The following is a 21,684-nucleotide window of genomic DNA, read 5'->3' as shown; positions in this document are numbered from 1 at the left end:
TTAATGGCCAAACCAACAGGAGTATTTTCTTACATAGGAGTACTGGTATATATTGGCAGAGCCAGTTGTTTGCCTAGTGCCAGTAATGATACCATAAAAAAACATCTCAAATTGAATATGCGCATGTTCTTATATGGGAATACTAGCATAGGTGGGTGGACCCAGCATGGAAATGTATGGGCACAGCCAGCATGACGTTTTTTTTATACTGGCATATATTGAAGGGACCGGCATGACAATGCATTTGAAAATGAACTTGTGCACTTTTGGTGACTTGCATCTATTATACTTTTTCCCATGAATGATCCTACACCCTACAAAACCGATTGCAAACTGTCTCGCCTTCTACCTAACTGTTCACAGAAAGTGTGCTGTGTAATGCACCATTTTAACCCATTATTCAAAACACTTGCTTATAGGAGGGGCAAGTGTCCCCCTGCTACCCCCAACCCGTTTTTATTAGTTTGGGCCCCCTCACTATGCTCGGTCGCAATCACATATTTGAGGCAAATATTTACACCCTCCAATTAAAACAACTCACCAACCACCACTGGTGGCTGGTATATTTTGGGACCGGGCAACGCCCCCTTCTTTCTGCGCTAGGTGAAACATTTAAGCGTTGATTAAAAAACATATTTACTTCTTTCACTTGGAATCGTGCATGCTCCTACAGCATAATCGTCATGAACATTGCACACACGTGGTGGTTCAGGCCGGCCTGGGGTGTGGAGTGCCCTATGCTTTGTTAAGGTTCTGGGGGGGAGGGACCCTCAGTATGGCTTGCAGGGGGTCCCCATATTTTGTGCTATGCCACTGATTGGGCTCTGCTCACCTTGAACGCAATCAAGTGTGATGTGAGAGAATGGTTGAGAGGGGCCGCAAACTTGACCAGGACCCTGCTCTGGTGCAACGATGTTTAAGAAAATAAGCATTGGACACAGAGGGCCCCATGACGAGTTTGGAGGCAGCCATGCCCTTAATAAGGGCATGGCTGCCTCCAAACTCATGTGCGGGTCTGTGGTCCCTGAATGGGGAAATACTGGGCCATTCCAACTTTGGAGGGCCCGGCATTTCCCCATTCAGGGAACCCGGACCCGGACCATCCCCATTCCCATTTGAGCCCCCATAGGGCTCAATGGGAATGGGGAGCATGCTAACAACGGGCCCCTTAATGACGTGCCCGTTGTTAGCATGCTGGTCCCCTCGCAGGACCCGCAAAGGACGTCTGGTCTGACCAGAGCGGGTCCCGCGAGGGAACCTGGTAATGAGGTGGTACGGCGTTAACAGCGCCGGCACCTTTACTGGCGCCGTTAACCCCTTACCGCCTCACTTGTAATGAGGCCCAGAGTCTCAGAAGTGTGAGAGCCATTGAGTAATCCACCACTCAAACTCCTTCTTGGAAAGGGTTTTGGGGAAGTTTTATTCACTGGCTGGTCCTGGGGCAGGGGCAGTCATTGAATAACGCACCTTGCACATAGAGCTCTGAAAATTGGCGCTGCATTAAGTCCCACTCTTGAGGGAAGTGCAGCCCTCCGCCTCCCCACACCTCACCCCATTAAAAAGATTCAAGAGTCATGTATCAAAGCCTAGGAAATGAAGGTGTTATGTTCGGCTCTGGGTTGTGAGGGACAGCATGTGGTCGCTTGTCACATAACTTAAAGATAAATGCACACAGAGACATATGACCTCAGCTTACACTCGCACAATAGGTTTCTTCTATCATAGTGGTAGCTGACTCATAGATACATTTATAACCAGGGAATTTTGTTAATACTAAATCCTGGTCAATTATTTAATTTTCAGGCCTTGCTCGTACAGCATTTTGCTCATGGGTAAACAGACTGCGCACGCCTCTCCAGGTCAGTGCTTTTTTGTCTTGTTCAACACATCAATGTCACAGATAGCGAGTACTTCTGTGTCCATTGATTTATAGATGTTTCATACACTAGCTGTAGCCTGCGTTAGAGATTTTGGTCACCCTGTTACTGCATTATGCATGTTTTACATATAGGCTCTAAGTCGAATCTGCAAAATGACATTCCCCAGATGTGTGATCCCGGACAAATCTGCCTCCCTCTGTGCCTCGGTTCTTATATCTGGCTGAAATGAGAGTGCCTGGAAACTCAGGTGTTAGGCGCATCTGAAGGTTGTGTGCCATCACTTCCTGTGATGTCACTTGAGGGTGCTGTCAAATGACTTCACTTGCTGTGATGTCATTGGAGGTCAAGGGCCGTGTGATGTCACTTCCACTACCCCTGGCATTTTGGGTAAATGATGTCCCTGCATTTCTCTTCTGTTTCTGTGTACAGAGGAAATTTGCATGTATTTCTCTGCATTTTGCAGTGACCAGGAAAGGCAAAGTGGGCATGATTTTGCTATTGTTAGAGCATTTCCAGCAAGCATACACCTTATCTGGGGGAGTTTCAAAGATGTGTTTTCTCACTGTCATATAGCCGCAGCTAAACAAATCATAATGCACCAGACAAGGGGACGATTGTGGGTCATGAATTAGAACTTACTGTGACACCTGGGCATTGTACATCTCCAGCCTTTGGTCAGCACACTGGACAATTTCCTCAAATGAGGCTACCTTTGAAAGCAAAATAAACAAGTGATTAGAGTCTTTATATGGACTAACCCAAACGAGTTTTTGAATCATGCTGCAGTCCTTTTTTAGAGCAACCTTGGTGCTTATGATTCATTCTATTAAAAAAAAAAGTTGAATAAACAAATAATCGTACTACTAACACCCCGGTTCATGAACAGTGCTTTTTTCAAGACTATTTAAGTAAAAAAGTTGAATATTAAATTATGATTATGTAATGGAAAAAATGAAAAGGTTATCAGCATAGTCGTGCCTTCTGCCTGCACACCCACAGTGTACCAGTGATTAACAGCTAGTGTTTTAACAAACTAAGCTGGAGTATCTTACTTCCTTAAAAATATCTACTCCAGTATTTCAACAACAGTCTCGGGTGTTAGTAATTTATCTTGAAGAAAATGTAGAACCGAGCCCAAAACACGTTGCTAAACTACCAGTCAGTAACCACAATGAATTCCACTATTGGATTTTGTTTTTTTGTCCTTAAAAATGTTATTTTATTGATTGAATACCATCAACAAATATAGATATCAGCAGAACACAAACACAATGTTGGTGTCCAGCCAAAAGATCTAAAACAAAATGATCGAATGCCTTTTGTTTGGTAAAAGGGCCGAAAAAAAGGGTTGAATGCTTTTTTATTTATTTATTTATATTTTTTTAAGTTTGGTATGCATAAAAAAATGTCAAAAAGAAAACGGGGGATTGGGAGGGGAATCCCCCAGAAAAAAAATAAAATAAAAAAATTCGACCCTTTTTTCGGTCCTTTAGGTTTCGAAAAAAAGGGCATTTGATCCTTTTTTTTGGGTCATCTCACCTATAACCACACATGTTAGTTAGTTAGTCTATTGGTAATTCATAGTAAACAATCTGCTCTTGAAAGATAGAGAGTGACTCCACTGGCCAAACAGTGATTAAATTGGCCAAACACAAGGTCCTTACATAGTTCATGCCTTCAGTAAAGAGTATCTTTGTTGTAGTGTGTCTCATGAAATCCATTTTTCTTTTAGGTAACTGCCGCAATCGTCTACCCCTTCCCCTCATTGACGTTTCTTACAATACCACCTGTACATTAAATAGTCTTATCCTGAATGTCACTCACTCGCCCCTCCCTTTCAGACATACTATTTTAGTTGATGGGGGTATCTCCCGCCATATAGAAGCCACATCTATATTGATCTTGAGTAATGACAGACAGGTGTACATCTCTGTATGCCGAGAAACATCCTAAGGGGTGCAGTTTTGCTTTTGGTTAGCCTCTAGCCAATCACCCTTATTAGGGTGTTGTCAACATCTGTCCTAAAGGTATGCAGATGTATGCATGCGAGTGCCACATTGAGCAAATGCCCAATCCCCTTCCTGTGTTCTCTGGCTGCTGAGGGATTCACAGGACCCAATTTAGAAACATGTTATTTGGATACAGTGGTAACTTGGGAGGCAATTCAAGGGCACGCGTCGGGTGCAGAAAGGATCACCACCTCGGGTGCAGAAAGGATCACCACCTGTTTGGGCCCCATTCCAACCTCTCTCCAAGCCGAACACTCCAGCAGCCCGACATTGTCTTCCCGCTGTACCCTCAGTTTTATGTTTTTTTTTTACATGCGTACACATTTAGAGGATTTCCATAGCGCAAAGATCGGTACAGTAGAACTCAGGCGCGGGAACAATTCAAGGTAATTTACAAATTAGATAATTGGGGTATGGGGCAGGCACCAGGAGGTAGCCGTTAAATGGGAGCATGGAAGGGCGGTGGGATGAGTGGTGGATTCCTTATCAAAGCTTGAAAAAGGGGATCACCAAGGAGGCGCCTCTCCCCGTCATTGAAAGAGTGCAAGAGGCAAGGAGCCAGTGTGATGTTGGGTGAGATGCAATTCCACTTCATCCTTTTTTAAATTCTTGATTTCTTGTCTTCAAATGGCGTGGCTTCTTGTTTTGTGTGGGCTTGCTGAGATGGTGAGTTTATTAGCCAGGTAGGTGGGGCACTAGACATGATTGCTTGTAGTAGTGAAGGCAGTTTTGAAGATTATGAAAACCTGGAGTGAATGCCAGTGCAAATGCTTATATTAAAAATGTATATTTGTTTTATACGAACATCTTAGGGTGAGTTAACAGTGCATTACATTAGAGCTAATATATTTATGTCATATTGTCATGGCATGCAACCACTGCAGCCATGATACAATTAGGAGTATATATAAAGGAAATAACCAAGTAACGACTCATAATAGAGCAATCCCACTTGACCCACCATCACCAATTTAATAAGCCAGATCCCCACCACCTATTTCTTAAATCATTCACTACGCCATTATATACCCACACCAGCAGTCATTTTCCTGTGCCTTTTGGAGAAAATAAAACTATTTATTGATTAACTAACTAAAAATGCCTTACAGAATTAAAACAAGGATCCACGTGATTCCAAAAGAGTTCAGCGAGGCCTTAAATCAGACAGTCAAATGGATCCACAATTCTATGGGATATTGGCTTTCTCACAGTTTTATGTCCTTCGTTTCTCACCTCATCCCTAAATTCAATCTCCTGTTTGACATTTCCTTAAGTCCCACATACAATCTCAGATATTTGGGGTCATCCTATTCTTCCATTTCATTGCCTCCAAAACCATTTTCACTTCTCAAACTCCCTGTTAATCTGCTAAACTGACAGGTTATTTAATTGTGCAATGAAAATTCCAAGAGAGAATCCCCCAAATAGAGAAAAATCAGAATTACAGAGAGAGTACCTCTAGTGGTCACCATGCACCCAGCATTACCATAACAAAAAAGAATGGTTAAGATGCTTCCACCAATATTTAGCAGGCGCGAAGAAGTGAAAGACATGCAGAAGCTGCCATGCCAGCAGACCTGCCCAAAACCTGTTATAACAACACCACAGAAATTAACAATACACGGACTTACAATTGCAAATTGTTGCAGATGAACTTCATCCAATGCAAGAAATGCCTGTATTGAAAATACATAGGTGAAACACTGCAGGAACTGCATGGAAGAATGAGCCTACATAGACTTGCCATCTCAAACCATGAAGCAAATGCCAGTTGGACACCACTTTACTGAAGAATCTGTTGCTTTTGGAAGTGTAAGGAGAAGCGCCAAATACAAGACATAGAATATCATGGAAACTCAGGTTTTCAGCCTGACAATCCAACTTTTTGTAGGGTGAGTCCATCTACTTGTTTTAGAGCTTGAACTGCCATATTCACAGTGTCTTCGTTTGTGATCTGTGGGAGACCCGACCTACCCTCACACCAGCAGCTATTCTTGCAAATTCCCAAAAATTAGTCTTGTGCCTTGGCTGAGTGTCTCTGTATAAATCTACTCTCAAGGAAAGCTGAACGAGAGTGCTGTAGAAATGGCAGTCTCCACATGTGGACCCCTGACTGCATTTACCTATGTTTCAGATGCATGTCACTTGTTTACTGCAGTGTATTTTTCATTTTCCCAATGTATCACCAAATGTATTTTCCATCTTGCACTGTATGTGACCGTATATTAATTTTCCCTGCCTATGAACCTACCCACTCGCCCCTGACTATAATTTCTGTGATACCTATGATCATGGTTTATTTCTGCCGTGTGCTTTCGTGTTCTCCTGTGTTTGTATTTTGTCCTGTATTTGGTTATTGCATTGACTCAACCATTACCTGGTCACTGCGTTTTGTACTTTAAGTTATGATCTCTATAATTGCTTGTTTTTTGGCACCCTGGACATTGCCCACCGTTTACCCTGTGGTCCTATACTGTATTGCTAGTGTGTGTGAGACCCTGGCTTGCTATGCAGACCTTTTTTGAGTTCCTGCTATTGTGTTTAGAAGACTCTGTGTCTCCTTTACGGGTGGGGGTTGCGGAACCCAAGCTATGCTCCAGCCCTGGGAAAGGACTACATTCTCTCCAAAAACCAGTTACCCTGTTGTTTCTTTTTTCTTTGCTGATGGTGGTCTGCTGACAGAAGGGGGCAGAGAAGCTAAGGAGTCCCTTTCAGCAGGTACCCTGTCCCTGTCTACCCTTCTCCATTCTCTCCCTTTTTCCCTTCTCTCCCCTTCCCCACCTACTCTATTTTTCCATCAGTAGGCATCCTGGCCTCTCTGCCTCTGCTTGGCCCTGCTTCTTTCTCCTGGACTCTCTGCCCCTGATGCCCTCTCCTGCTCTCTCCTGCTCTCCCCATCTCTTCCTCTCTCTTTCTCTTTCCCTTTCTCTTTCTCACTCTCTCTCTCTCTCTCTCTTTCTCTCTCTCTTTATGTCACTCACTCTTCCTTTCTCTCTTTCTTTCCCCCTTCTCTCAGACCTCACCCTCTTTACCAGCGGCCTTCTCTCCCCTCTCCCCCTATCTCCCACAAGATATTTTCCTCCTTGCTCCCCCACTCTCTGCCTCTCACTGCTCCCAGGCTGCCAAATATTTCTTCTCTCTCCCCTCTCCCCAGTCTCTCTCTCCCTTTCTCCTCCTTCCCAGCAGCCTCCACACTTTAACTTCTCCCGCTCCAACCCTTCCCTTCCTCCCTTGGGGTCCCTTCTTCCCCTGCATACAAGGTTACTCCTCAGGCCCCTGAGTCCATGCCATTGGGTGTGCCTAGCTAGTATACCTGCCATCAATGCCCCACCTTGTGCCCGCAGCCCAGTGCAGACAATCATCCAAGTCCAGTGTGCCTAACATACCCTGCTGATAATACGTCTACTTTTCTGCCTGTAATAAATCTGTTCAGCAAATACTTCGTTGGATTCCTTAGTGTTTCCACTATTCGGTATAGCCTGCCTGCTATTGCCAGGGTGGGTGGGGGTTGGGGGGCAGTCCATCTGCAGACGCAACACAGCCTTCAAAACTGTGGCCCTGCCTGGGGTCTCCCACACAGCCTTCTCCATTTTGACCTGCCTCCCACGTCCACAGTGCCTATACCCTGCACAAACCAGAACTGCACCTGAACTGTTTGCATGTCCTGATGAAAAATACTGTTTCCTTCACTAGGAACTAGGTAGAAGGCCTTTCAATCCATCCTTGTCACCTAGCCATCTGGGCCCAGACAGCCTGTATTACTCTAACATGCTGCAGGAACAGTCTGCACTTAATTTTACTGATTAATTGGACACCAAGAAGAAACCTCCAGTAAGCCACATTGAACATTATTGTTGGGAACTGAGAGTCTAAAACCAGGAAACTGACTTCAAACTGAATGGGTATTCTCCACAGTATGTGCTCAGGCCTGTGACCCCTACCTCATATGGTTATTATGTCAATTTTAAAAGTGCCATCTTAGCAAAGAACGACTCAGGGACCAGCATCACCTGACCTATGTACAGAAGAAAGGTCACCAAGATCGTGGTTGCCATTTGTTATATACCGCCAAGGTGTTCTCATTGTATACAGCCTCTATATGGCTACTTCATTGAATCCCCAAGAATTTGACAGGCCGTGTCCCTACATTCGCATATCAATGTTAGGAATACACAGGAGATTTAGCCCAGTTGGTCTTCCATGGTTTCCATCATTTGCAGAAATGCCATGATTGAATTCCTAATACGCCTAACGATATCATTGGCATATAATGATATCACATACAATAGTTCAGCTGCCCTTATTCTGTTACCTAAAAATCTCTTGCACATTACATAGGCCAATAGTTATATGGCAAGGACTGATATCAAGAGGGGGCACTGTTGTGGTCGATCTCCACACAAACCAGTCCTTCCAGATATACCAATTTGAGAGGGCTCTTGCTTGTCGATCACTTTAGAGTACAAATATCCCCCCAGGAAATCTTCATCCAGCCCAAAGATAAAGACTACCGCCCACACACACAGCCAATTTATTGTGTGGATTGCCTTGTGAGCATCACGTTTCTCCACCACCACAGGCTCTCGGTTGACCCTAAACTCATACATTAATTAAAACAACCTTCTCAAATGGAAGGAAGAATTCCTCTGGAGAATAAGTGTCCTGATCTTCATGTATCAAATTCGTTTCACTTTGAGAATCAGGCAGCCATTACCTTGCACACAATTATGTGGTACAATTGTCTGATAGAAGGGACAAACAACTGCAGATCTACCAATGTTGTGTACCTCATCCAATGCAAGAAATGCCTGCAAGGAAAGGATGTTGGTGAGACCTGAATGATGAACCTACATAGATACACCACCTAGAACCACAAAACAAAGAAACACTAGTTGGTCACCACTTCTCACAGGATGAGCACACACTGCATGACATGTCAGTGATGGCACTGAAGGGTGACCTTTCAATAACCATAAACAGATGAAAGGTGCAGCTCAAATACTTGGGAAGATGCTTAGTCTAAAGAAGGGGTCCCCAAACTTTACGTTGGCAAGAACTACTTCAAGTTAATGTCCAATAGGTGGGAGTTACTGGCGAGAGGTAGTGGTGAGGGGACGTTCAGGAATATGAGAATTTGTACCAAGAATGTTTTGGCTGGTTTATTTGCTCTTAATATTAAAAAAAATAACATATACATTTACCATGATATTAATAAATTTAAAAACATCTTTATTTCATAAATCTTTGTTAGCAGCTGTCTCCTAAAAAATTGTTAAGCCTGTCAGAATGTAGGAAACCAATCGCAACATTCAATGTGAAGTCTGACACTGCATGCTATCCACCAATGCTTGCTAATCTGGTGTGTAGCTTGAAACAGCAAGAGCACTCATATGCAGTCAGACAGGATCAAATATTTTGATTTCAGGAAGTTCTGTCGGAAATAGGCAGATTCGCAGAGATAGGCAATCACACTGCCTGATAGTGCAGATACTCTCCTTGCCATGGTGTTTTCACCTACCTGCACACCTGGCATGGTAGACATAAATTGAGGACAGTTTTTAAAATCCCTTTCAACAGACTCAGCCATGGAAGTCACTGCATCCTTCACAATTGAGCAGTTAAAGTGCATTATTTTTTCATCAAATAATTTAAAACTTTGAAGGACGCCTCTTCAACATCATTTGCATTGCAGCGTTTAGTTAACCTATTTTAGGATCTCAGACTGCTTCCTTTGAGAACATTATTTTCATAATTTGTGTTTATTAGTGAAAAATGCCTCTCAACATTTTTCCCCACTGTAACTTTGGGCACCGCACATTAAAGAAGCACACATTTTCTTTTTATGCTAAAAGTAAAAAAATCAGTTTCCCAACACTGGATGGAAATGGTACATCGTTTGCCTTTTGTTGGATGGTGCATCTGCATCTACACCCAGGATTTCAACAAGGGTAGTTTATTTGTTTCTTTTGGGGCTGCATGTACAAAAACAATCTGAGGAGTATTTCAATCAGTGTGCTATATGATTTTGTTTTTTAATTCAGCATACGCAACTTTCTGTTTTGTAAAAAATAAAATCCACTGCCAGTTTAGCATATCCCCAATCTATATGTTTACATATATACTGAATATATATATATATATATATATATATATATATATATATATATATATATATATATATTCAGTAAAAAAACTTTGTTAAAGGGACATTATGGTTAAGTTGCGCTACTAAAAACATATGAAATTCAGTAAAAAAACTTTGTTAAAGGGACGTTATGGTTCCAAGTAAAACCAAAAAACCCCTGAAATTCACCAGTTATGGTAAGCTAAGCAACCATAACTCGCGCCACCACCGTGCACTGCTAAGACCAACAACCAGGACATCAAAGATGACATCACAAATGCCAACAAAAGGCAAACGATGTACCAATGTTTGGCGAGGCGAAAACAAATTTCTTTCTTTTTGAATGCATATCCAGCACATATGTTAAGTGAGACCAAGTTCACCCTGTGTATGTTTTATTGATTACCAAAACGTGGTTCTTCAGCCTTGTCTTTGTATGCAAACAATACTTTTGCCTTTATGTTGAATTGGAATACAGGAATCTTACTCTCTAGACACTTACCAGGTGTCTCTCATATTTACTTATTTCTAAAACTTCAAACTCTATTAAACTAATGCCACACAGATGAGGTATATGTATGTTGAGCGCAGTCTGTGAGGTTAGCATCGTTTTCAAGCTTTATGCTCATGGAAAATGTCAATCTTCTGAAACATTTTGTGGAGGACCACATAAAAGAAAAAAATAAATACCATTGTCCCACATGTACCTGTTCCCCCTCTCCATGCCCAAGTCAACTATCCCCAAACCCTCACCACCAAGAAAAACGTTATGATGAGACTTCTATCTCTTCATCTCCTCTCATCCATCATCTCCAAACCCCTAATTCCCCTGTATTTTTGTCAGTTTCTGCCTCCCCCTCTCTTTCATACATTTTGTATCTGTATATAATACAAAAAAATATTATGTGCCTGTCACACTATTGCTTTAAAACATGAATGAGACTCAGAGCAAATACGTAGGTTGTGGATTACAACGGTAATCCTTTCTTTTATTTTTTCAAACGATTTCTTTCTCTCTTTTATAGATTGAAAAGGATACGTCTTTTCTTGAACGGAATGCACTTCAGCAGGAACAAGTGGCCACTTTAAATGCAGGTAAGAGTCTGTGGATGTATGTTTCCCACTTCTTTTCCTTTGAACTCTTTAAGACTATGACTTAATGTCTCTCTTTTCAATTCTCTTTCTTCTTGTTTCTTAATGCCTTCTCTCAGTGAACTGCCACTGTCTCTTCCTCCGTACTCTTTCTGTACTCCCTTGTGGATTCGGAACTCTGGTTGGCATAGGTCTCTTAGTTGCTGCCAGTGAAAGTATTTTGTAATGTCCCTTTACATGTACTCTTTTACTGATATCTTCCTGTACTAGCCCTGAAGCTGAACAGTTTGGGAGTAGCTCTTTAGCTCTTTCATTACTTTCTCTTGTCAGAACTTGGACTTCAGGTATGGATGCTATTGCCTCTTACAGCGCTCTCTACATTTCCTCTCTCTCTCGCTCTCTTTCTGAGCAGTAGCTCTCTCGCTCTCTACTTGGCCCTGCTTGACTTCGCCTTCTCTCCGTAACGTTGGGTAGGACATGTGCAACCTTTCGTTCAGTCTGTATCTCCCCTTCACTGTCGCACTGTCTCTTTAACCTTTTAAAATTAATGCTGGCGCAACGGCGCTTATTTCTTAGCTTCAATCTACTTTGGAGATCTCACTCGACATCCGTGAGATCTTCACTAAATGCGCAACGGCGCTAACTTTAACAGCCATCCTGCGGCAACAGACGCCCGAATCCTCTCTCTCCTTCACGTTGAACACACAGCATTCCCTCTCTCCGTCCTTCTCTCTCACTCACCTCCGGCAGCTTTGTATCTCGGAAATTGGGAATCTAAGACCCGGCAGCCTGCAGCTACTTTGTCTCGGCTCCTCGGGAATCACTTCGTCAGTTTCCCCATTCGATGTCAGCCAACTTTGAGAGCCGCGAAGCAACGTCTCTGCAGCCCTCGGATGATCGCCTCATCAATTTCACCTTCTGTTGTCAGCCGGCTTTTAATGCCGCGCAGTAACGTCTGTGCCGCTCGCTGGGAATCGCCTCGTCAATTTCATTTACACTTTTCTTTTCTCCATCTCTTCTCTTCCCTTCCATCCGTCGACGACCTTTTTAACCGACGTTTTTCCTCCTCAGTAAGCCCACGTCAACACCTCGTCCTCCGCATTCACCTCCTCACGAGGCGTTTCCTAGGCAACCCAAACAGAGTATAAACATTAGAGGAAAGTCCATACATCTCTGTGGCTTCCTGGTCTTCCTGAATGACTAATGTCTATGTATTACTACTACTTTATACTACTACTTTATTCTGTAATGTCTCACTCCGTCACACCCCCTCTACTAAGCCCTTACGCTCGGGAAGGGTTTCTGCTCTGGACAAGAAATCAGCCCGTGAAAGCATCTTCCCCGGTTGGTGAACAGTTTTAAATGAGAAGGGCTGAAGGGAAAGGAACCACCTCAATACTCTCTGGTTCGAGTCTTTGTTTCGGGATAACCAAACTAACGGTGCATGGTCCGTTATCAGTGTAAACTCTCGACCAAGTAGGTAATACCTAAGTGTTTCAATGGCCCACTTGACTGCCAGACATTCCTTCTCGATGGTTGGGTAGCTTAGTTCATGAGGTAGTAACTTCCTGCTTATGAATAGGACAGGCCTTTCTCTTCCCCCTTCATTTTGGTAAAGAACGGCCCCCAATCCTGTACCTGAAGCATCCGTTTGTAGAACAAATGGTGCACTAAAATCAGGACAGTGTAAAACCGCCTGATTAGTTAGAGCTTCTTTTAAGCCATTGAAGGCCCTCATGGTTTCATCCGTTTTCCACGCTTTTCTATTCCCAGTGGTTTTTTTTAATAGGTCTGTTAAAGGAGAAGCCAACGTGGAAAAATGCGGAATAAACCTTCTGTAGTACCCCACAAACCCCAGAAAGGCCCTTACTTACTTCGGTGTTTCAGGGAATTTTAATTGCTTTATGGCCTTCACTTTCTCCTCTTGTGGCTTTATCATCCCTTGACCCACATAATACCCCAGATATTTCGTATGAAAGGTTGCCACATGAGTCTTCTTGGGGTTTATGTGCAATCCGGCCCCTCTCAGAGTCTCAAACATCTTCCGTAGATGGGTTAGATGCTCCTCCCAGCTCTGACTGTAAATGATGATGTCATCCAGATATGCTCCGACATAATTTTCATGACCTTTTACTAGATGGTTCATCAGCCTCTGAAATGTTGCCGGAGCCCCATGTAAGCCAAAGGGTAGTACTGTGAATTGATATAATCCGGTCGGTGTTGCAAATGCCTTCTTCTCTTTGTCCGATGGTAACAAAGGAATCTGCCAATAACCTTTGGTTAGGTCAATGGTAGTGAGAAACTTGGCCTTTCCCAGGTTATTAAAGAGGTCCTCTATTCGTGGCATTGGGTAGGCATCAAATTTAGAAACTTCGTTTACTTTCCGGAAATCCATACAAAATCTTACGGTGCCGTCCGCCTTCGGTACTAAGACCACCGGAGAGCTCCAATCACTGTATGATGGTTCGATGATCCCTAAATCTAACATTTCTTTCACTTCTTGGTTGATAGCCTGTATCTTTGCCTCAGGAATTCGGTAGGGTCTGAGACGAACTACAGCGCCGGGTTTGGTGGTTATGTGATGACACGTTAGATTAGTTCTCCCTGGAAGAGAAGAAAAGATTTCTGCAAACTCTTGTAAGAGATGGGACAGCTCCGACTTCTCGGTAGGTTTCAGTTCAGGATTGATATTCAAACTTTCAACTCCTATTCTTTCTTTAAGCTGGGGAAAATGTTCTTCCGATGAGGATTCACTAAAAATCATAGCTATAGGTTGAATCGGTGGTATCCATTTTTTTAGTAAATTGACATGATATGTTTGACACGACAGTCTAGTGCCAGGTTGTTTCACTTTGTAGGTTAATGGCCCTAACACTTCTTGTATCTCAAAAGGCCCCTTCCAGGTAGCCAAAATCTTATTATCCGAAGTGGGTAGTAGTACCAAGACCTGATCTCCTGTTTTAAAGGTAGGTAGCTGCGCCTTTTGATTGTAATACCGTTCTTGGTTTATCTGAGCTTGGAGTAGGTTATTGCTAGCTATAGCCTGTAGTTTCTCTATTCTCTCCCGTAATTGGGAGGCATATTCAGTCAACGACACCTCATTATCCGACTGCTCTTCCCAGTTTTCCTTCAACACATCTAATAGAGTCCTTACCGGTCTCCCGAACAACAGTTCGAAGGGTGAAAAGCCTGTTGACGACTGAGGAGTGTTCCTCAGGGACATCAATATCCAGGGTAGCATTCTGTCCCAGTCTTTGTTCTCTGGCGAGGTTGTCTTCCGTAACATTTGTTTGATTGTTTGGTTATAACATTCCACCAGACCATCGGTCTGTGGGTGATATACCGCTGTCTTTAAATGATCAATTTTTAGGGTTTCACAGACTTGCTTCAGAACGTTGGACATGAAGTTGGTTCCACGGTCCGTGACAATTTCTCTAGGAATTCCCACTCGTCCAATGAAGGGAATTAGGACATCACATATTTGTTGTGTATTTGTTGCCTTTAGGGGAAAAGCTTCCGGATACCTTGTAGCATAGTCTACAATAACAAGTATGTATTTATGACCTCTTCCGGTCGGCTCCATGGGTCCGACAACATCAATTCCTATCCGGCTGAAGGGTTCAAGAACCAACGGCATAGATTGCAAAGGTGCTTTCTTGATGTTCGCCCTATTTTTCTTTTGACACTCCTCGCATGCCTGACAAAATCTAGCCACCTGCTGGTATATCCCTGGCCAGTAGAATCTATCCAAAATCTTCCTAGGGGTCTTTTCAGTTCCGAGATGTCCCTCCCCGACCTGTACATGAGCGACTTCTAGAACCGTGGTATAATATTTGCTGGGTACCAACAACTGCTTCAGCACATCTCCACTCCTAGATTGACTCACTCTAAATAGTAGCCCCTTTTCCTTGATGAAATGAGGACCTTCTCCATGTGAAACCTCTTTAGCCCGCTCTCGTGCATATTGGAGTAATGGATCTAGGTCCTGAGCGGTTCTGAAACTATCGCCCTCCTCATCCAACCTCCAATCTACGGATACTGGGCACACATTCCTAGTTCTCCACTCCTCCTTCATCCTCCTCTTTAGTTTCCGACTCTTCTGAGGTTTGGGGTACGGGGAGTTTATTTCCTCCCCATGAAAAGGGGCCATTTCCCACCAGCTCTTCTCAATCTCATGAATTAGTTTAGAGAATTTCGGTAGATCGGAGCCAATCAGTAAGGGCTTCGGTAGACTGGGTAGTACTGCTGCTTTCACTCCGATTGTTTCTCCACCCACCCTGATTTGTATCTTTCTTGCAGGGTAAGCTTTTATATCCCCATGCACACATCTAATAGGAATTTCCCCTGCTGAATGAGGACTATCACCTACCAGATCTGATGTCACCGCTGTCTGCAGACTTCCTGAATCAACTAGAGCCGTGGTAGGCTTCCCATCGACCTCCGCCTCACAGGTATACAAGTATTGAGACTGTCTTCCGTGTAAAGTTTCCGGGTAGTCTCTCTCTTTCATAGTTTCAAGTACACTCACATCCATTGGTTCTGGTTTTGGTTTCTTTGGACAGAATCTGGCGAGGTGTCCCCATTCTCCACAATCAAAGCATTGTGGGCCTCGAATAGATGTTGTCGCTGTACGATAATTTGAGGGTCCCTCACTGCTAGGTCTGATCCGGAGGTTCTCCCCTTCGGGTTTTCTCAACATGGAATGAGGCCATCTTGACTGGGGTGTGGGTTTATTCATCATGACGTGTGGTTTAGAACTTGCTGCGTAGGTCAACACCCGGCCCTGTCCCGCCTTTTGGTATGCTGCCGCTACTTCCACTGCCTCCAACAACGTTAATCTATGGTGTTGTTTGACCCATCGTTGTATTGGGCCGGGTAGCCCTTCTATGAATTGCTCCATTATGACCTTTTCCAATATCTCAGCCGGTGAAGACACAGTGGGTTGCAACCACTTCTCGGCCAGTTCCTTCACTCGGTAGAACAACTGTCTTGGGGTCTCCTCTCCCCCCAGTTTGACCTCTCTGAACTTGATACGATAGGTCTCCTCATCGTGTCCCATCCGTTCTAGTACCACCTTCTTCATGTCTCCATATGTGGTATCCCCCGTGGGATTTGCGGTCTGATAAGCTGACTGCATCTCACCGGTCATCAATGGTGCGATGTAGTGGCACCATCTCTCGGTAGGCCATTGGGCATTTCGAGCGACCCTCTCGAAGTTCACGAAGAAATGGGCTGGGTCTTCCCCTACTGAATCTTTTTGTAATACTGAAGTAGGGACTTGTGGATTATTCCTGATACTGGTGACTTCCAACAACTGCGCTTGCTGCATTTGTAATGCCTGTTCAAACGCTAATCTATCTGCTTGTGCTTGCTGATTCTGCATCTGTATGGCCTGTTGTAGCATCTGTTGTCCCTCGGAAAGGGTCTTAATAAGGTCCTCCATGACGTTCTCAGTATCCCACTTCTGACACCACTTGTCACACTATTGCTTTAAAACATGAATGAGACTCAGAGCCAATACGTAGGTTGTGGATTACAACGGTAATCCTTTCTTTTATTTTTTCAAACGATTTCTTTCTCTCTTTTATAGATTGAAAAGGATACGTCTTTTCTTGAACGGAATGCACTTCAGCAGGAACAAGTGGCCACTTTAAATGCAGGTAAGAGTCTGTGGATGTATGTTTCCCACTTCTTTTCCTTTGAACTCTTTAAGACTATGACTTAATGTCTCTCTTTTCAATTCTCTTTCTTCTTGTTTCTTAATGCCTTCTCTCAGTGAACTGCCACTGTCTCTTCCTCCGTACTCTTTCTGTACTCCCTTGTGGATTCGGAACTCTGGTTGGCATAGGTCTCTTAGTTGCTGCCAGTGAAAGTATTTTGTAATGTCCCTTTACATGTACTCTTTTACTGATATCTTCCTGTACTAGCCCTGAAGCTGAACAGTTTGGGAGTAGCTCTTTAGCTCTTTCATTACTTTCTCTTGTCAGAACTTGGACTTCAGGTATGGATGCTATTGCCTCTTACAGCGCTCTCTACATTTCCTCTCTCTCTCGCTCTCTTTCTGAGCAGTAGCTCTCTCGCTCTCTACTTGGCCCTGCTTGACTTCGCCTTCTCTCCGTAACGTTGGGTAGGACATGTGCAACCTTTCGTTCAGTCTGTATCTCCCCTTCACTGTCGCACTGTCTCTTTAACCTTTTAAAATTAATGCTGGCCAACGGCGCTTATTTCTTAGCTTCAATCTACTTTGGAGATCTCACTCGACATCCGTGAGATCTTCACTAAATGCGCAACGGCGCTAACTTTAACAGCCATCCTGCGGCAACAGACGCCCGAATCCTCTCTCTCCTTCACGTTGAACACACAGCCTTCCCTCTCTCCGTCCTTCTCTCTCACTCACCTCCGGCAGCTTTGTATCTCGGAAATTGGGAATCTAAGACCCGGCAGCCTGCAGCTACTTTGTCTCGGCTCCTCGGGAATCACTTCGTCAGTTTCCCCATTCGATGTCAGCCAACTTTGAGAGCCGCGAAGCAACGTCTCTGCAGCCCTCGGATAATCGCCTCGTCAATTTCACCTTCTGTTGTCAGCCGGCTTTTAATGCCGCGCAGTAACGTCTGTGCCGCTCGCTGGGAATCGCCTCGTCAATTTCATTTACACTTTTCTTTTCTCCATCTCTTCTCCTAGGCGTTTCCTAGGCAACCCAAACAGAGTATAAACATTAGAGGAAAGTCCATACATCTCTGTGGCTTCCTGGTCTTCCTGAATGACTAATGTCTATGTATTACTACTACTTTATACTACTACTTTATTCTGTAATGTCTCACTCCGTCACAGTGCCTTTTAATTCAATCCTTTGTGTCTTTGTTTTTTCAGTTGGGGTGTCCGCGGACAGCGCGCCTGTCCGGAATGTCCGTAATTATCCAAAATGAGGGTGTCCTAAGGAGACTGTACCTGTACGTACCGTTCGCAAGCAAGATGGAACTGTTCTTAGAACACACTCAGTGTCCGGGATGTCTGTAAATGAACAAAATGGGGGTGTCCTAAGGACACTATACCTGTCCGTACAGTGTGTAGAACATCTACGCACATGCGCACTACACCCATAAATCCTGGGAACATCGCGCCTGTCCGTAACTGTCCGTCTCACTTGTGTCACACTTTCATTTGTTTGAGGACCAGAACACTGTCCGTAGAACACCCGCGCATGACCGTTCCCGACGTCATCATGTCACCGCACCCACGCTGAGCGTGTGTCCTGATTTGCGGACACTGTCTGGTTCCCCAACATTTTAAAATAACTTTTTCAGACAATCCAAATTATTTTACAGTAAAAGTTCACCATTGCACATGTCCCAGACAATGACCCTGGCTTTCCACATACTTTTTGGAACTTTTTGAACCTTTTTGGGGTGTTCGATCTGTCTGCGAAGTGCACCCCTCCACCCCTATAAAAGGCCACACCCCAGAGCTGATCTTCATTGTGCTTCTGGCTATTGCAGATTGACTTTTGCTGCCTTTGCTGCTCTTGCTGAGATTATCTCATCAACCCTGATGGCATCCATGGCTGCTGTTGCTACATCTGTCTCAGCACCACCCCCAACCCCTCCACCACCACCACCTCCCCAAGGGCCTGCAGAGGGGAGCAGGCGTGAGGATGTAGAGGACGAGGATGAAGAGGATGAGGTAGAGGAACTCCCTACTACCAGCACTCGCCGGGAGTCTTGGGTGTGGCGGTTGTTTACCATTCATGGTAACGTACCAAAAGCATGTGCGAACAAGGTCACCTGCAACTAGTGCAAAATGGTGCTGAGTCGTGGGAGACGTGGTTCGTACAGCTTTGGTACGACATCCATGAAGCGACACCTGAAGTCGTTACACGGTGGGGCTGTTCGCAAGGTTGTACCTTGTCATGAACGTAGTAGGTTGAGTTCCTCTACCACATGCTCCGTTTCCACTCCTCTCACCACAAGAGACACTCCTGTGGGAGAGTGCATCCCTCCAGCTGCCTCACAGGCCATTCACAATGCTGTTGACCCTTACCTTTCGAGGGTCACAATATTGTGTATGTACTGCGACACAGTTCTCTGCAGGGGGGAGAGTCTTCGAAGTGCTTTCCTCTCTCCACCTGCCCTTTCTTATCCCTGTGGTTGGTGTCCCTTCATTACCCACCTTTCCCCTCCTCTCCTAGTGTGTCATGTGTAAAAAAACAAAAAATAAATAAAAGAACAAAAATCAACAAAAAAAGGCTCTTTTCAGACGCATTTAACAGTTCACAAATAGAAGTGGCAAATAAACAGTGCAGGGCCCTGTGCATTTTTTGGAAGTCTGCAGACAGTTCTAGGGCATATAAAGTTTTAGGGTGCTGACCTAGCAAAACCAATGCACTTTTCTCTGGGAGGAAGTGGTGGCTCTGAAAAGAGCCTTTTGGCGGTGTTTTTGTGTGTTTGAAAAACTTGAAATCGTCAACATCTACTGCAAAATAGATGACTGTAATTCCAAAAAAGGAGGGAAACTGTTAATGATTGGACTGTCGGAAGCGGATGAATTCTTTGCTTCCTGTTTCAGTGCGGCTTGACAGTGACGCGGAAGAAGGTGCGTTCCTCTAATGGGAAGAGCCCGCTCAGAGACTCTTACAGCGCTCCGGTGACTCTGCGATTCCGGGCTGTGTATGAGCCTACGCGGGGCTGGCCGGCCCAGAGTGGAGAGTGGAGAGAGGAATTAGCCCAGAAGCGACGGGGCTGTGTGTGGTCCGTCGGTAGCGGTTTTTACCTGGTGGAGCATACCGCGAGTGCCTGCGAGTACCTCGAGAGCCCCCGAGAGGCTGCGGGAGGGCAAGCAAGTACGCAGAGAATAAGGCTGCGGCTCAAGGCTTGTGGAAAGTAAGAGGCGAGGCGGGAGAGAACCGCAGTATAGGCAGTCCTAGCTGGTCTTGGACTGAGCCTGCAGAGCTTGCTCCGTGCCCGCAGACCTTCTGGTTAATGCGCGGGGGGAGCTGGGGGAAGACGGGCCGTCTGGGCTACCTGTGGACGGCGGGGAGGCGGTAGCGAAAGGGGTGAGCCTGCTCGTGCAGCCACTGCGTATTATACGTGTGGGAGCCTGTGGGAGCCTGTGGGGGAGCGATATCTCCTTTGATCCCACAGGCGCTGTTGACTATTTTCGGCACGGGCGATTATCGGACTTAATAACTCCGCCCGCAAGTGCAGTGTGAATAGGTCTGTAATTTTCTTATTACTCTGACCTTAGTATCCCTGCATCAACCCCCCTGGAGTCAATATGCCACCAAAAGCACGCGGTGCCAAAATATCTTATAACCTGAGGAAAGGCAAGACCAATAACCTAAATATGCCTGTTACCAATTTGTCTGGGGGGAACAATTTGAAATCCCCAGTTAATACTAGAGGAACGATTCCTGCTCTATTTGAAAAAATTCCACTGGTACGCAGTAGTGAAGATACTGAGGAGACACTCTTGACAGTGCACAATGGAAGTCGTCCCTTGGATATGACGAATTTTGACGATATAGACAATAACTCTTTACTCGATTTATGTCTGTCCATACAGAAATCAATGGCCCCCCCACAGACTGATAGGGGGGGAGTGATGAGACGGGAAACACCCAGAAAGCTGTAAGTTTTACAGTAGAAGGGCAGGTGTTAAAATCAATAAATGCCTCATCAGAGGCCCCCGGTAAGGGCCGACTATCTGAATCGCCTAATCTATTGATTGATCTTGAAGAACCAGGGAAGCATAATGCAGATCGATTGAATGAATTATCTCAATTGAACTCTGAAGCTATTGCGTCAATGTCCTCACTGCAATTTGCGCTAAAAATCCTATTAAAACTCTGTGGGAAAATACATGTCAATACCGTTCTGCAGTTGAACTTACCTGGCCCGGGCACTGATTCTGTTTATGAAGAGGAGCCCGAAGAAATAAAGGAGCCTGAAATATCGGCTATTCCCACGAACATTGAGGGGGCTGAGTCTTCTACAAAAGAAGAAAATATCCATTTGACCAAAAAACAGCGTAGAATTGCGAAGAGAGCAGCACTAAGGAATGTTCCTGTGGAGGTGGCTTCACCTTTGCCTAATACAGCAAAGTCGCAGCAAAAATCAAGAAAGGCAAAAAGAAGGGCTCTGAAAAGGAAGAAACTCTTAATGAAGGGCCCTGGAACACTCACCAGTTGGATACTGCCGGAGAAACCCAAAGAAATATTGGCGGTGAGCAATACAAGTCAAGACTCTATTCTTATAGATAACCAATCTATTATGGATAATCAATTCTCCATCCCGCAAAGGAATAGTGTTAATAGTACTTGTGAAAGCGTGAACACTGAGAGGGAAACCTCGGTGCCAGTAAGAGAAGAAAATTGCGAAGGAAATAGGATCTGTATTGTGAAGAACTTGAATCAGAAATCCTGCGGTAAATGGTTACCATGAATGGCTATGCTTGAAAAACTCCACCTGATCCCTCAATTAAGAGTCATCAGGTCAGAGGACTTCTCTTTTGTGGAGCCTTTACACACTACTAACCCGAATGTGACGGCGTTACATTGTACGGTCTTGGCCTCTGCACAGCTGAT

At 44.5% G+C, this 21,684-nt stretch overlaps 1 protein-coding gene across 1 annotated transcript in view; it reads right to left on the bottom strand.

Annotated features, from left to right (window-relative positions):
• LOC138481743 (cancer-associated gene 1 protein homolog) overlaps positions 1-21,684 on the bottom strand; it is a 947,940-nt gene that overhangs the window by 124,305 nt on the left and 801,951 nt on the right. The window contains exon 12 of the mRNA XM_069613838.1: positions 2,520-2,590. Coding sequence (XP_069469939.1) covers positions 2,520-2,590 — 71 coding nt within the window. The remainder of the gene's footprint in view (positions 1-2,519; positions 2,591-21,684) is intronic.

Source organism: Ambystoma mexicanum, chromosome 5p, assembly GCF_040938575.1.
Source record: "Ambystoma mexicanum isolate Mex_15411 chromosome 5p, UKY_AmexF1_1, whole genome shotgun sequence".
Taxonomy (NCBI): domain Eukaryota; kingdom Metazoa; phylum Chordata; class Amphibia; order Caudata; family Ambystomatidae; genus Ambystoma; species Ambystoma mexicanum.
This window is presented reverse-complemented; position numbering and strand designations above follow the sequence as displayed.